The sequence below is a fragment of the Paracoccidioides brasiliensis genome (genome assembly GCF_000150735.1).
Source record: "Paracoccidioides brasiliensis Pb18 unplaced genomic scaffold supercont2.1, whole genome shotgun sequence".
NCBI classification, from domain to species: domain Eukaryota; kingdom Fungi; phylum Ascomycota; class Eurotiomycetes; order Onygenales; family Ajellomycetaceae; genus Paracoccidioides; species Paracoccidioides brasiliensis.
The window spans coordinates 2,886,140-2,900,701 of record NW_011371358.1 but is presented as its reverse complement, the minus strand read 5'-3'; the positions used below and the strand labels follow the sequence as shown (position 1 = coordinate 2,900,701).

The 14,562-nt window shown below is 45.9% G+C and overlaps 4 protein-coding genes across 4 annotated transcripts; 3 read left to right on the top strand and 1 right to left on the bottom strand.

Moving 5' to 3' along the window:
- On the top strand, window positions 1–2,115 carry PADG_00888 (argininosuccinate synthase; the record flags this gene model as incomplete). The annotated part of the gene is made up of 10 exons (XM_010757723.1): window positions 1–240; window positions 386–414; window positions 544–614; window positions 699–714; window positions 776–818; window positions 895–1,026; window positions 1,177–1,420; window positions 1,491–1,540; window positions 1,611–1,621; window positions 1,704–2,115. 10 exons carry the CDS (start codon window positions 1–3, stop codon window positions 2,113–2,115), a joined length of 1,248 nt encoding a protein of 415 aa, XP_010756025.1.
- Window positions 2,116–5,770: 3,655 nt separating this feature from the next.
- On the top strand, window positions 5,771–8,104 carry PADG_00886 (coiled-coil domain-containing protein MAD1; the record flags this gene model as incomplete). Its single annotated transcript, XM_010757722.1, has 3 exons — window positions 5,771–5,921; window positions 5,985–6,142; window positions 6,209–8,104. The coding sequence occupies 3 exons, from the start codon at window positions 5,771–5,773 to the stop codon at window positions 8,102–8,104; spliced, it is 2,205 nt and encodes a 734-aa protein (XP_010756024.1).
- A 752-nt stretch (window positions 8,105–8,856) lies between these two features.
- Window positions 8,857–12,091, bottom strand: PADG_00885 (uncharacterized protein; the record flags this gene model as incomplete). Its single annotated transcript, XM_010757721.1, has 8 exons — window positions 8,857–10,098; window positions 10,156–10,261; window positions 10,324–10,406; window positions 10,458–10,870; window positions 10,937–11,631; window positions 11,695–11,780; window positions 11,869–11,961; window positions 12,056–12,091. 8 exons carry the CDS (start codon window positions 12,089–12,091, stop codon window positions 8,857–8,859), a joined length of 2,754 nt encoding a protein of 917 aa, XP_010756023.1.
- A 635-nt stretch (window positions 12,092–12,726) lies between these two features.
- PADG_00884 (CMGC/CDK protein kinase) lies at window positions 12,727–14,358 on the top strand (the record flags this gene model as incomplete). Its single annotated transcript, XM_010757720.1, has 5 exons — window positions 12,727–12,794; window positions 12,887–12,989; window positions 13,060–13,905; window positions 14,056–14,211; window positions 14,329–14,358. The coding sequence occupies 5 exons, from the start codon at window positions 12,727–12,729 to the stop codon at window positions 14,356–14,358; spliced, it is 1,203 nt and encodes a 400-aa protein (XP_010756022.1).
- Between the last annotated feature and the right edge of the window lie 204 nt (window positions 14,359–14,562).

The window sequence follows — 14,562 nt, the reverse complement described above, 5'->3', positions numbered from 1 at the left end:
ATGCCCGCCAAGGAGAAGGTATGTTTGGCGTATTCTGGTGGTCTCGACACCAGCTGCATCCTTGCATGGCTCATTGAGCAAGGGTATGACGTTGTGTGCTTCCTCGCAGATGTCGGACAGGCAGAGGACTTTAAAGAGGCTGAGCGCAAGGCTCTGCTGATTGGTGCGCAGAAGTTGGTTGTTGCGGATCTGAAGCGCGAATTCGTGGAGGATCTATGCTACCGCGCAATCCAATGCAATGTGAGTCAAATGCTTTGACTTTCTTTTTGATGCTCTCTTATACCCCTCAACTGGCTGGCAGTGGAGGTGGAGGTGAAGAGTTGTATACATATCGACATATCAAATTCACATACGCAGTGCGGTTCATGCTAATGTGCAGATGTAGGCCATTTGGGAAGACAGATATCTCCTTGGGTAAGCTGTAATTCCACGAAATACTGCATTCCTGGTGCCGACAGCTAATTCACCATCTGTTTAGAACGAGTCTGTATGTAAACCCCGTTACCATTTCCAGTTGGCGCCAAAACTTATATATTTAAAAAGTGCTCGTCCCGTAATTGCGCGTGCGATGATGCGCTGCGCGAAGGAGGAGGGATGTGTTGCTGTCAGCCATGGTACGTCGTGAATGTAAACATCACTTTGTTGTTCTTGGAAGCAGTGTTGGGAATATAGTTCTGTGCTAACAATTCATGTTGCAGGCTGCACTGGCAAGGGGTAAGAATGGATTTTTTCCCATCTAGACTTGTCTAAGCAGAGATTGATAAGATGTATACAGCAATGATCAAGTCCGATTCGAACTTGCCTTCTACGCTATCCAGGTATGAACGGGTGTTTGAAATGTCGACGACTTCCCTACACAAATCCACGTAATAGGATCTGATTTTTTTTTAACAGCCATCTATCCGAGTTATCGCCCCATGGCGTCTACCTGAGTTTTACCACCGATTCGCCGGTCGTAATGATCTCCTCAACTATGCTGAACAACACAAAATTCCCGTTACATCCACAAAGGCCAAGCCATGGTGCGTCTGCTTCGATCGAGAGCCCAATCATTTCCATACATTTTTGAAATACCAATGCTTACACCTAAGTTATTATTACCAGGTCGATGGATGAGAAGTAAGAGTTTCACCACCTCGAAACGGCAGAGGTCAACCGGATATTTAACCACTCAAGCTAATATTGAAGCTTAGCTTTGCCCACTGTTCCTACGAAGCTGGTATCCTTGAAGATGCTGATGTTACTCCCCCCGATGATATGTGGAAGTTGACAGACGACCCTCGAAATGCCCCCGATGCCCCAGAAGATTTCACTCTCTCCTTCGAGAAGGGTATCCCAAGTGCCCTAACTCTTGGAGGCAAGACGGTTACCGATTCCGTTGAGATCTTCACTGCACTCAACGAGCTCGGCCGCAAGCACGGTTAGTTTCTTAAACCATTTGAGCCTAAACTATACATAGAGGCACTGGAGCTAAAAGCAACACCTTTTAGGAATTGGGCGAATTGATATCGTTGAGAACCGATACATTGGCCTCAAATCTGTAAGCCAGCCCTTAGTTTTATTAAAACGTTGGATACCTTAAGAGTAACATGCTAACTCACCTTCCCCAGCGCGGCTGCTAGTAAATCTACCCCACCCGATTAGCCTTCCCTCTCACAACCCTCTCTTCACACCAGTTTAAAAAATACTAACGCACCACCCAGTGACTCGCCTGCCATGACCATCCTCCGCCTCGCCCACATCGATCTTGAAGGCCTCGTCCTAGACCGCGAAGTCCGCCTCCTCCGCGACCAATTTGTAACAGTAACCTGGTCCAAACTCCTCTACAACGGCCTCTACTTCTCCCCCGAGCGTAAATTTATCGAGAAAAGCATCCTGGCCAGCCAGGACGATGTCAACGGCCAAGTGCGCCTGCGCTGCTACAAAGGCCTGGCCAGCGTGTTAGGCCGCAGCTCGCAGACTAGCAAGCTGTACAGCCCCGAGCAGAGCAGCATGGATTCCCTTGAGGATTTCCAGCCGACGGATACGACTGGATTCATTGCTACGCAGGCTATTCGGTTGAAGGCGTATGGACTTGCGGAGGCGGAGAAGAGGGTTGACTTGAGTAAGTCGTAGGTTGTTCTTTAGATAGATTTTGTTCTTGGACGAAAAGTTGGAGAGGGTTGGAGATAGCTTTAGCTCCTCGTGCCTCGAATTTTGGTATTCGAGACATATAAAACCCGACAGGGGGGAACTTCAAAGGTGTCTCTTTTCCTTCTGGTATCTTTTGAGTATCCCGAAAATCTTTGATGAGGCTATCTATCTTCTACACTTTCCCCAGCTTCCGTTCCACGTCCCCGGTTTTTTCCAGTGTCTTTCTAGGACAATTACGCAAAATTTCACATATGAAAATAATGCTAGTTAGATCGAGACGAATGAATACGGGAAAAAGCTCGCATTGATTAACCAAAATCTAGGGATCCATGATTTATATTATACTCTTATCTAGCTAATCCATCTAGAATTATTGTACATCTGCCAGAGTAATATATCGAAAATTGCTCAATTAGGTCAAGTACCTTGATTACGCATATTTGGCTTCAGAAAACCGCAGCTCTTCGGCAGTTATCCTCTGTAGGTTTTTGTCAGCATAAAACGATAGATACGCGTCTCTATATATCTTACACTGCTATGAAAGCTCTGCGCCCTTGAAAAGCCTATTAAACTTCAGGAGTTGAATCATTGTGGTGTAGTGTGCATGACCAACACTGTCTGCAATCTAAGTGGCAAGCATAGGATTAGGTAAGAGAAGATTTTGAGCTATCCCCTCGTCCGTCTTTTGTTGCACAATTAGCGCGATTTCATTAGTGTATATTATACGTGATATTATTGGCTAAATGGTGTAATATTGCGTACTATTTGGTATTGGTGTATTATAATAAGCTAAGCCTAATTACGTTATATAGATTCTTCAGCTCTGGCCAATGCCATGGAATTCCTCCCAGCATCTAGTTTTCAAGCAAAGAGTCACATTCTTACATGCTGAGCATCCAGATCTTGATCTAGGAGCTTGTCTACTCTCCTGCTGACCTAGCTTTCGCATATATCAACACCAGACACAAATTGTAGGCTTTGGTAGAGAAATTTGTTGATGAATAAGCTCTGGATTTGATCGCTCATGGGGTAGATCATCATGGATCTTCAAATTGAATTCAAAGAGTTGCTGATAGAGCTTCTCACATAAGCTTATATGAGTAGGTAGCCTAGAGACTCCCTGCTGCTTCATATATATATACTGAAGCCTCCACGCATTGACAACAGCAGCATCCAGAATCCAATAGAAAATAGGCAACCAGGTCCGATAGCTCATTCTACAAGAGCTATAGGAAGCTCTATACTGATTTGCTAGGTCTCCTCCATTCATATTATGATTATAGTCATCAATAATCTTTGGAATCTGAAGGTTCTTCCTAGGTTGATTCTCAAAGACTGGGTGGACTATATGAGCATTGGTAGAGAGTTCTCCAGGCTGTCTTCAAAATTGTTCAATGAAGGTGTCCAAAGAATGAATAGTAGTAAGAGCTAATACCATATTATTGTCTTGCCAGGCTAGACAGAGGACCTTATTCACTTTCATAGCATGTAGAGTATTCCATAGAATACTCTTTTGAATGCTCTCAAAGCTCTGCTAGAATAGGGAGAACCTGATTAGAGCAGGTAGTCCCACAAGCTCCATAGCCATGCTCTCAAAGTAGGTGGAATAATTGAACAGAGGTAAAGTAGTTGTCTAGGTAAATTGAGTATGGAGTGACTTGTTGATTAGCTGACTCTTCAGCAGAAGGCCTAGTAGGAGCTTCACTAGTAGGGAGAGCTTTGATGATAGAAGCTTCAATGATAGGAGTCTCAGTAGGAGGTCTAGTATTTGATTCCTCAGTAGGGGGTCTAGTATTCGATTCCTCAGTAGGGGATCTAGTATCCGATTCCTCAGTAGGTCTAATAATAGGGATCTTAGGAAGCCGCTGAATCATATTCATGACCATGGATCCAGTTCTGGTAATTTCTGGAAATTGAAACATAGGCATTATGCTCTGCCAGCGGCTAGACCAGGAAAATGTCCAAAGATATCCATGTTCTGCTAGTCCAAAGACCTTATATCCCTGAGGAATTGGCTTAGCAGGCATCTTATATGTGTGCTGACTTTGACCAAAGCATCTAATCATGATTTCATCAATGGAAATCTCTGAGTCAGGGGTGTAATATTTCTGGCAGGCATTATGGAAGTTAGAAGTCAAAGGCTCTATCTTATACTACCAATCTTTATTCTTAGAATCTGGCTGGTGAGCTTCTCGAGCGTTGGATCTATGGAAATAGTGCTTGATTTGCTCAAAATGTTTCAAGGCCATATAGGATTGAACTGAATGAATAGGACCTTCTCTCAGATTATTCCTCCAATAATGATCAGTCTGGCTGGATTTATGAATCCCCATATAGATAAGAGCTCCTAAAAAGACCTTTATTTCCTCTGAAGTGGTCTTTTTCCATGGACATTGCTGAATAGAGGTCTTCAATTCCTTAGATGTTTCCATAAATATAGAGGGTTCTGCAGAAGCTTCCATAGGAATTTCCTCTTCCTTATCCTTCTTCTTATCCTTCTCAAAGCTCTCTGGAGCTTCATTATCAGTATCTCCATCATCTCCCTTCAATTTTGCATAGAGATTGGTTGAATTGACAATATTATGAATGGAATCTTCAGAGAAGAATAAGGTAAATAAGGCATAGGGGCTTTGAACACCAACATCTGGTGGAATATGAAGATTTGGCAGCCGTGAACTAGGTTCTAGAGGAAGAAATTTGACTGATTCTAGAGGTGGTATCTCTGCAATGACTTCCTCAATTACTCATTTTCACTTTGTAGAGGTTCTACCTGGCTTTTTCATAGATTCTAGAGAATATATTAGTTATTTGATGCATAGATTAAGATCAGGATTCTAGAAAATCATCTGAATTCCCTGTAGGTTCCATATTTGCAGGTGGATAGGGCTCCATGGTAGGCATGTAGGTAGATCTGAATTCTCAACACACTTTCTGCTTACATGAAAATCGCAAAAGTGTGGATCTGTAGTGACCAATAGCAGCCCATACAAAATAGTATGTGAACCTATTGGTTGAGACATGCTGACAAATGCCTTTATTTTACGCCTATTGATACCACGCTAATTGTGCAACAAAAGACGGACGAGGGGATAATAAATATTGCGCAAAGTCATAGTTCTATTTTCAGAGCACCTCCATCATAGGATATAGAGCTATTCCAGCAGCAGAAGGCCTTTGAGGAGCAGTCGAGCTGAGATAGAGCGTTAAAAGAGAGACAGAACATACAAGATGTGTAGTTCAGTAACTAGTTGTGGCGGCTGAAGCTGCAGTTAAATAACTTTGTAACTAATAACTAAACACCTGGGATTTATTTTGTTCCAAGGTTCTTGGCAAAAACAACATCATCTTCATCATCAAGTGTCAACCAACAGCTCTCGAAGATCCGACAAACGGCGAACTGAGTGCCGCTATTCGAGCTTCTTGGATATGTCGTCGTGACGCGATCAAGGTAAAATATTGCTTTTTAGATCACTGAAGATCCTCCATCTGTTCCAGCGGTGGTTGTTTCATGTGCGATTCCTGACAATTCCACAATGCGATACCATCTAATTTACTAGCCATGGACGCGAAATATATGCGAAAAATGAATAAATGCTATGACAAGAAACCAGGCTGACTAGAAGGAGAAATACTGCAGATGAGTTCCGGCAGATTTGCAACCACCCAACCAACGTACGATTTCATAACCGGAGCTTCCTCCCCTTCCACGTCTTCTGGTGGTGGACCTGGTGCGGCAAATGCTTCATTTAGACACAGTATTCGTTCAGGACAGCCACCAACAAAACCTGGTTAGTTTTGTCTATTACAGCATAATTCCACTCCAAAATCGAAGAACTTAGCTAATTAACGAGTAACAGATGCCGGAAATGAGGAGTTACGCGTGCAACTAAGCACTTTACGATATGAGTTGGACAACTTGAAACAGGAAAGGGATCTTACAGCCCTTCACCATGAGAAGGAACTCCGTGAGCTTCAGATTAGGGCAGATGCAGATTTCCGAAAGGCTCAGGTGAGTAATCTTTCTTTTACGACCTCTTTGTTGACGAGGCTAACAACGACGTTCATGAAATTCTAGGCAGCCATAAGTAGCAGCAACAAAGCGCAGCATAAAATCGAGTCCATTACCACCGAACTGAAGACCACGCAGGAATCCGCGATTAACGAGAAAGCATCCTTTGATAAACAGCTACGAAGCTTACAGGATAGGAATCAGTCTCTACAAGAAGAGTTCGACGAAGCCCAATCTCAACTGTCGGATCGAGAACGTCAATATTCACATCAGATTCATGAATTGGAAGCAATTCGTTCGTCACTTCAGAAAACACTCGACGAAGTGCAAACTGAACTTCATGAGACGAAGGAAAGCTTGCGGAGCGCTCAGGATAAATTAGCGCAACGGGAGGCAGACATGGGGATGCTGGAAAGTGAGAACATACGGCTAAAATCAGAAGGGGCGAATTCAGAAACTCTCAGTGTCCTTCAACGTGAACTTTCGGAGCAAGTCGCGCAGGTTAAGCGGTTGGAAGCTGAACTACGGCCTCTCCGAAAGTCACAGAAAAATGTCGAAATAGTGGAGGAACAGAAAAAGGCGCTGGAGAACCAGTTGCAGCTAATGCAAGAGGTGGAGGTGGAACTGAGGAATGTACAAATTCAGAAGCAAATCTTGGAGGACGAGCGGAGATCCTGGACTAGCCTTCTGCAAACGGATGGTCAAAATACTGAATTCGACTCACCAGAAGAAGTTGCTCGAGCTCTTGTCCAGGCACGCATCGAGAATGCATCGTTGCTAGATAGGATTGGGACGATTCAAACTGAGATGGCTGAGAAGGCTGAGATGGTACAGAATCTGGAGACAGAAAAATCGAAATTACAACGGGAGATAGAAAAATTACGCGCAAATTGCTCGGCTGGAAGTGGTGCAGATGCTCGTGCAAAGACACGACTGGAACGTCAGCGAGTATTAGCCATAAGAGAGGTAGAATACCTCCGCGCACAGCTGAAAACATTTGACACTGAAGAAACCACTATGAACGCAGATGATACCACATTTGATCAACAGAAATCTGACCACATCGCCCATCTTGAGAATCTCCTCAGCGAACACCGTGAAGAACTTCATAAACTACATGAAGAATTGTCGAAACTGGAAAAGGAATCTGGAGAGGATGCCAACGCTCCACGCGGAGTAAAGCGCCCGCTCTCCCCAGCAGAAAGCGATGCAGATAGTGAGCGACTCGCCATCCTGGTCCGGAAAAACCGAACTCTGCAAGACAATCTCTCCAAAGCGGAACAATCCACCGAATTACTCACACGTGAACTCGAGGCTACAAAATCTCAACTCTCAGTACTCCAAGTCCAATCCCGGACTCGGATCCTTGAACTCCGTTCCAACCCCACCGCAGAAGCCGAGAATGTCAAACTCTCCGCGCTAACAGCCCTACGAGCAGAAAATCGTGACCTCCTCGCCCAACTACGCAACAAGCACTCGAACCTCGAAGTCGTTCCCCTCTCCACCCTCGAAAGCAAAGAGATGGAGCTACGCGAGATGGAAAAGATCGTTGCAGAAAAGGATAAGCGCATGCGTCGACTGAAAGAGATATGGACTGCAAAATCGTCCGAGTTTCGAGAAGCGGTTGCTTCGGTTCTTGGATATAAACTTGACTTTCTGCCCAATGGCCGCGTCCGGGTGACGTCAATGTTTCATTTGTCACCGGCGTATAGGCATGGAGATCGGGATGCCTCGCCTGACGCGAGGGGGCCTGGAAGTATGGGCGATGGAGAAGAGAATTCCATAATTTTTGATGGGGAGAATGGGACGATGAAGATCTCCGGTGGTCCAAATAGTTTGTTTGCGATGGAGATTCGTAGTCTGATTAAGTTTTGGGTTGAGGAGAGGAAGGATATTCCTTGCTTCCTGGCGGCTATGACGCTTGATTTTTACGATAAGACGACAAGAGCGGCGAGGATGTGAAGGTGGAGGCCCTTTTTTTTTTTTTTTTTGTTGGGGGGGTGCGCTTTGCTTTGTACTCCCAATACAACAAATTATGTACGGTTGTCGGATTATGCAAACAAGACAAATAGAGATGTGAGAAGATATGAAACAGAATTATGGACAAATGAATACCTATCATAGTTGGTAGAATGTAAAGGGGCGGAAAATTCTGAGCCCAGAATTAAGAATAGCAATGGCAAAAACGAGACAGTAATGCAGGACAAGAGGGGTAAGAAAAGTTTGGAAGAGCAAGACAGAAACCAAGGAAAATGGAAAATGAAAGCTAAAAACCGAGAGGAGGATGGGTAAGAATAACAGACCAATTAATTAACCAAATTTGGTATGGATGGGAATCTTTATACTTCAAGAAGAAAGAAATTTCCAAATGTGAAAGTGAGAAGTGGTCTTATCCAAACAGGAGACTCCAAAATAAGAATGGTAGTAAACAAAGATGAGGAGCCGGGAGACGTTCATTTCCCCCCCTCTGTATATAACCCCGTTACACTCTTCCTAAATATTGCCAAGAATACAATTATTCCGCATCATCCGCTTTTCGTAATTGGATACTCTATTAATCCAAGAACAATCGCAATTCCAGGAGACATTATAGCGAGTTGATGAAGTAGACACAAGTGTGTAAGGACGGTTCAGGAACCAAAGAAAAATGCCAAAGACAACTCCTATCATGCAGGATAATTGGCGGAGCTTAAGGCTTTGAAATAATTGTTTTATTACCCGACAGAAGTATATCTCCCCACCGTTAATTTCCGTCGAGTATAGACTTCTTCCCACGTATTCGACGGAAGCTTGGGTTCAGGGGATACTGATCCATTCCGCGTTCCCAGGGACTCATCAGCGAAGGGATCAGAGACTTCTCTCTCCTGTCCACCACCCGTGGAAGTCTGCGCGCTGATACCCAGTCTTTCGCCGCCATTGGCATTCAAGAGGTCGAACTTGGCTTCAACTTTCCCCTTTCGAGGCCCGCTTACTGATGTTGAAAACCGAGCAAGGAACCGATTGTCGCCTTCAGTGGAAACTTCCAGCTCAGGAATTTTCCACGTGACGGCTGATATTTTGCGCCGGAATGAAGCGCCTGTGTTTGGATACATAACGGCACCCGTGGCCCGAGCGACTTCGCGAGGCTGCTTGGTTGTTTCGTCTTCCTGGGGAGATAGGTCTAGGTTGACGGTGAGAACGAGATTCTTAAGTGTGATGGGTGTTGACGAGGTTGCAGATATAAAGTTAAGGTTTATGGAGTAGGTGATAATAACACTCGCTTGGAATTCTTCCAAATTCCAAACAGGATTGAATATAACGGGGCAATAGGCGGATAGATTAGAAGGATCAAGGTGGACTTGGTACTTGAACGCAACAGTTGGAATCGATCGGGAGATACTGGGAAGGGAAATAAGATATTCTCCTTTCTTTTCCTCGTAACTGGCGGCCTGTTCCCTTTCCTTCCCTTTCAGGGTATGACCAGCTTCTGTAACAAAAACGGGATTTGCAGCTACTTTTTCCAAGATCTGGAAATTATTTAGGCGGACAAGTTCAGGGTCAGAAGGGGGGTTCGTGGTGGAATTATATGCCAGAGCCAATTCTCCCACAACGAAAGAACGGTTCACAATACCATCGGAGAACCAAGCATTCACAGTTTCCACTACAGATGCGTTAAGACCAGGCTCAGACATCTCAGGGTGTAAGACAGGACCTGACAGGTTATGGAGAGTGTGTGATGAATGAACTGATGTTGTATCCGATTGAGCGTGGTCATCGTAAGTTGCTGAAGGAGATACGACAGCCTTTGGCGCGTAAGATGGCGAAACAGGTATTGAAGAGGCAGTGAGGCCAGGAGATCGGTTCAGACCTACATCTTCACCGGCTGATGGTGGGCTCGGAACAAAAATGGTGTTTCTGACATCTCGACGTCCACGCAATGTCCCAACTCCACGAGAAACACCAGACTGTTGTGCTTGCTATGCGGACGAGTTAGCCTTTCAGAGTTTGGACAGTGACTAAACATCTCTTCTCACCAATCGTAAAGTGTTCGCCACTTCATTCAAAGCCAATTTCGCCTCACCCTCATCCTCTTTAATAGGTTGGTCACGGATAGTCAGGTTCATGCCGGGCTCTACGACGCTGCTTGATGGGTCAGATGATGCCAAAATTGGCAAAATTGGAACAATAGGAAAGAAACATACGCAGCAGCTTCTTTTTGAACTCGGGATATTTCATCAAGACTATTGGGCCGCTCGGAATAACCCTCGGAATCGATTTTTGGTGACTGTGTCAAGTTAGTAAAATAGGGCGAGAAATTGGGAAGCGGTGGTCGTACTTGGGTTGTAGCAGGCGCTTGTTCCATAGAATTAGCTTTTCTAATAGGCGTATTCGAGACAGCACTCTCTTCGGGCCTAACAGCACCGTTAAGAGGTGTCGTGGGTCGCTGGTGCAATGCTGAAGTCGACTCGGAATGGGATACCTCTCTGTGAGAGGAAGCCGGGCGTTGCAACGATGAATCATCCCTTGAAGAAATAGGAGCTAGCGAATTAACCAAATTGGCTTGCATATCAACTTGCTGAAAACTTCGAGTTGAATCAGTCTTCCGGAACGAAGTAAATGGAGACCGGAACTTCCTTTCCGGAGAACCTGAGGCCCTAGTTGGATGATGTACAATGCTCTTCCTGCGAGTCATGACGGTGCCTAACCGTTTCAGGCCACCAAGTCTTAAATGTCCATGTTGCTCTAGACCTACAATTATGTCAGAAGCTGGCTTGAATTGTCCCGGTTCTGATCTGAGGAGGAATGATTACTCACCAACACTTAACCTGCCTTGGTTTGACTGACCGGAATGCTGGCTGGCCCTATCATCCTGATTCCTAGGTGGTGGCGGTAGTAGGGATTCTGCGGCGGCGGTCACCGAGGCAGTATCGCCCAGAACTCGGCACGGAGGAGAGGCGGGGGGCGACGCAGCCGATGGAGGGTTTGTTCTTCTCGATACAGGAGCCCGGCCACCGATTGCTTTTGTAGTGAATGCCCTGATCTCTTCATCGGTCTGGACGTTCAACAGAGCATTGAGACAACTCTCAGCGGACTCTCTATCTCTTTCGATGCGATCGACCTCATGAGTTTCGTACTGGGTGAGAACATCCCTGAGATGATTAAGGCGATGTTCATCAACAGCCTGTAGTTGCTCAAAGACAAACGGGGCTCGCGATTCCCACTGTTGCGCCACATCCTGCGCCGCGGAAACAGCACTTGACGTCTTTGCGGCAGCCTTTGGTCCCTTGTCTTTTAGTTTGTCCGCTTTCCTCGTCACTGATTCAAGCTCCTTTGCTAAATTTGCTAAATCGTGCTGCATGGTTGACATGGATTGCATATCACGATTTTTGGTGGCATATTCTCTCAAGGGCCGCTCAGCATCCGTCTCGATTACGTGGGAAAGGATCTCGTGGGAGGAGGCTAATGTTTCAGTAGCGGACAGTATGCGCTGCCAAGGCGTTTGAAACACACTACATAATTCATGGTCAGAACGCCATAATCATTGCTTCGCAACATGTGCAAACAAGTCTTACCCCAATGCTTCATATTCATCTAGTTGCTGTCGGCGCGCAAGCCTGCGAAGGCCCAAAACATAAACTTGCTCCACCCGTCGTCGTTCCTAAGTTGGGGGAGGAAGGTGTAAGGTCATCTTCTGCTCAGGATAATTCTTTTCAAAAGAAAAACGAAACGAAATGAAATTTGAGTACCGAAAGCCAGTCTGCAATATCCAAGTTAACCTTGCTAATTAATCGCATGCGGTCTGTTAGGATGGCGCTGGCTTGCGTCGGCGTCAGGGAGGCCTAGGAAAAGAAGCAATGGGCAATTAGTAACCATCAACAAACAATTATGGCACATCCAACTGTGCAATTACACTCCATGGTAGTGTTTACTCACCGCAATGGCTGGATAGTCTTGCCGCGACAATTCCATGTTGAAGTGTTCTTATTAACACGATGACGAATTCGCTAACCGGAGGATTCATAACAGCACATCCCAAAGCTAAGATGAAGGAAGCGCAGGAAATAAAAGAGAGTATATGCAGTGGGTAGAGCTATGTCGGACCGTTCTCTATATCATTGATAAAGAAGAGAGAGACAGATGTGGATGTTGACGTTGATGTTGACGTTAATGTTAACGTTGAGCAGGTATTTGCAGGGGATTTGGGAAGGCAGACTGGCGCCAAGAGAAGCAGCATCGGTAATGTCACGTGTCCCCGATCCGGGTTCAGCTGCGGATTATTAATCGTGAATGGAAGTGATAGTTAAAGAGGCAGATATAGGCACAGACCGAGATTGACCGGACGGTGAGATGTCTGTTTAACAATTACTATGTTATACCCTGATCAACAATTGCCGGTATGCTTTTGCGGTACACGCTACCCAAACAAAAGAAGCTAGCTGAACTTATGGGCGCTGTGGCTATTTTTATTACAAGCCTCCACCATCAATACTGCCGGCCTATGGTACTTGCACATCGGTACCAGATATGGCTATTAACCTTCCAATAAGTAGCAAGTAAACGTCCTTAATTTGATAAAAGCTCGAAGAGCAATTCCCGAGACCACAATGGCATCAAATGCTGGTTGGAAGTCGGATGTGGGTTTTTCAGATCGCTTGACCACAGTGCGGTTGATGTAAGTTCGGTCTGCTTGCTTCTCCACCCCCCATTCCTGCCCTGTGATTGTGCAGGGTGCTTGAAATGTGCTCAGCTCATCCCAGCATGCAGAATTGCGGCGTATCAGCGCGCAGTGCCATCAGCCGGTTTTTCAGAAGCTCATGCGGAGGCAACGAAGGTGGAAAATGATGCTTTCAGTCATGCGTCAAGCAAAGTATGTGGTCTACGTTCCGCAGAATAATTCCCCCTAGTTGAGTCCGTTCTGAAAAACAGGGGCCCCGCAGGAAGATTATCAATTTGAATGTCAGAGGGCCATTGATGAGTGGGACGCAATGGAACAACTAGCTCCACCTGATGTCATTGAAAATGAAAGTGCAGCTGCATCTGAAGGGTCAAAACTCGACTCCGACAACGTTTCCGGCGGCAGGAAGATTGGCGCGTACGAAAATGCCATATACCATCAAGAAGGCATATTCTCCACCGTATACAAAGCAAAGAGCATCACCGGAACTACAGTGGCTCTAAAAGTGACAACACCACATACCATGTCACCGCCCCATGACTCCAGACGCGAAGCCCGCATCCTCAGCTCCCTCTCAAACCCCGCGATCATCCCATTGCTAGACAGCTTCAACCATCCAGGCGGCCAATTCGTCCTCGTCTTCCCTTTCATGCCCCTCCACTTCGACGAGCTCATGCGCCGCAACGCCCTGACCTCACGGCAAACCCGCTCGCACCTACGAGACCTCTTCCGGGCCCTATCCTACATCCATTCGCAGGGTATCATCCATCGAGATGTCAAGCCATCTAACATCCTCCTCCGCGAACTAAAGGGTCCAGCATATCTGGCAGATTTTGGAATTGCATGGTCACCTTCTGATAAGGCCTCTGAAGACGCTAATAAGAAAATCACCGAGGTGGGCACGACGTGTTACCGGCCTCCTGAGGTCTTGTTTGGAGATAAGGCGTATGGGACCAGCTTGGACCTTTGGGCCGCGGGCTGTGTTGTTGCAGAGGCGGTGGATATGAATCACAGGCAACTTTTTGATGCGGGGGAGCTGGGGAGTGAATTGGCGTTGGTACATTCTATATTTGTGACACTGGGGACTCCGAATGCTAAATCATGGCCTGTATGTTGTTTCCCCCATCATCTCCTCTTTGTCGTCTCTCACCCTACTTAAGATATGACATGGCTCTTCGTCGCCCCTGCTGTGCTTTCTTCTACTTGATATTTTTACAGGAGAGAAACTCGACTAACCGAAACCCCCCTTGCAAACAAGTTAACCAAGGATCTCCCCGACTGGGGAAAGATACAGTTTAAAGAGTATCCAGCGAAACCCTGGGCAGAAATCCTCAGCGGGGCTCCTCTCAACGGGCGCGATCTGGTCAGTAAACTGGTACGGTATGAGAGTAGCGAGAGGCTATCAGCTGCTGAGGTATGTATAAAAGACATCCATCACTGGTCCCCGATCTGTGATGGAATACGATGCCATATAGAACTCGCAAGCGAGATACAGATCCGGAAAGATAATTGCTAACCATGGCGACGGCAGGCTCTAACGCATCCGTACTTTACATTCTGAGCAAAGCGTGACGTTGAATCGAGAGGAAAGATCAAATTGCACAATTCATGCCATGATTTGATAGACGATAATGCTCTGCACAATTTGAGGTTTTTTCATTGTGGATCTTAAAAATTCCAGTCCTTGCCCTACTCCTTTTCTTTGTCACTTTTTTTTTTTTTTTTTTTTTTGGGGGGGGGGGGGGGTGGTTGGGCCTTGTCTTCC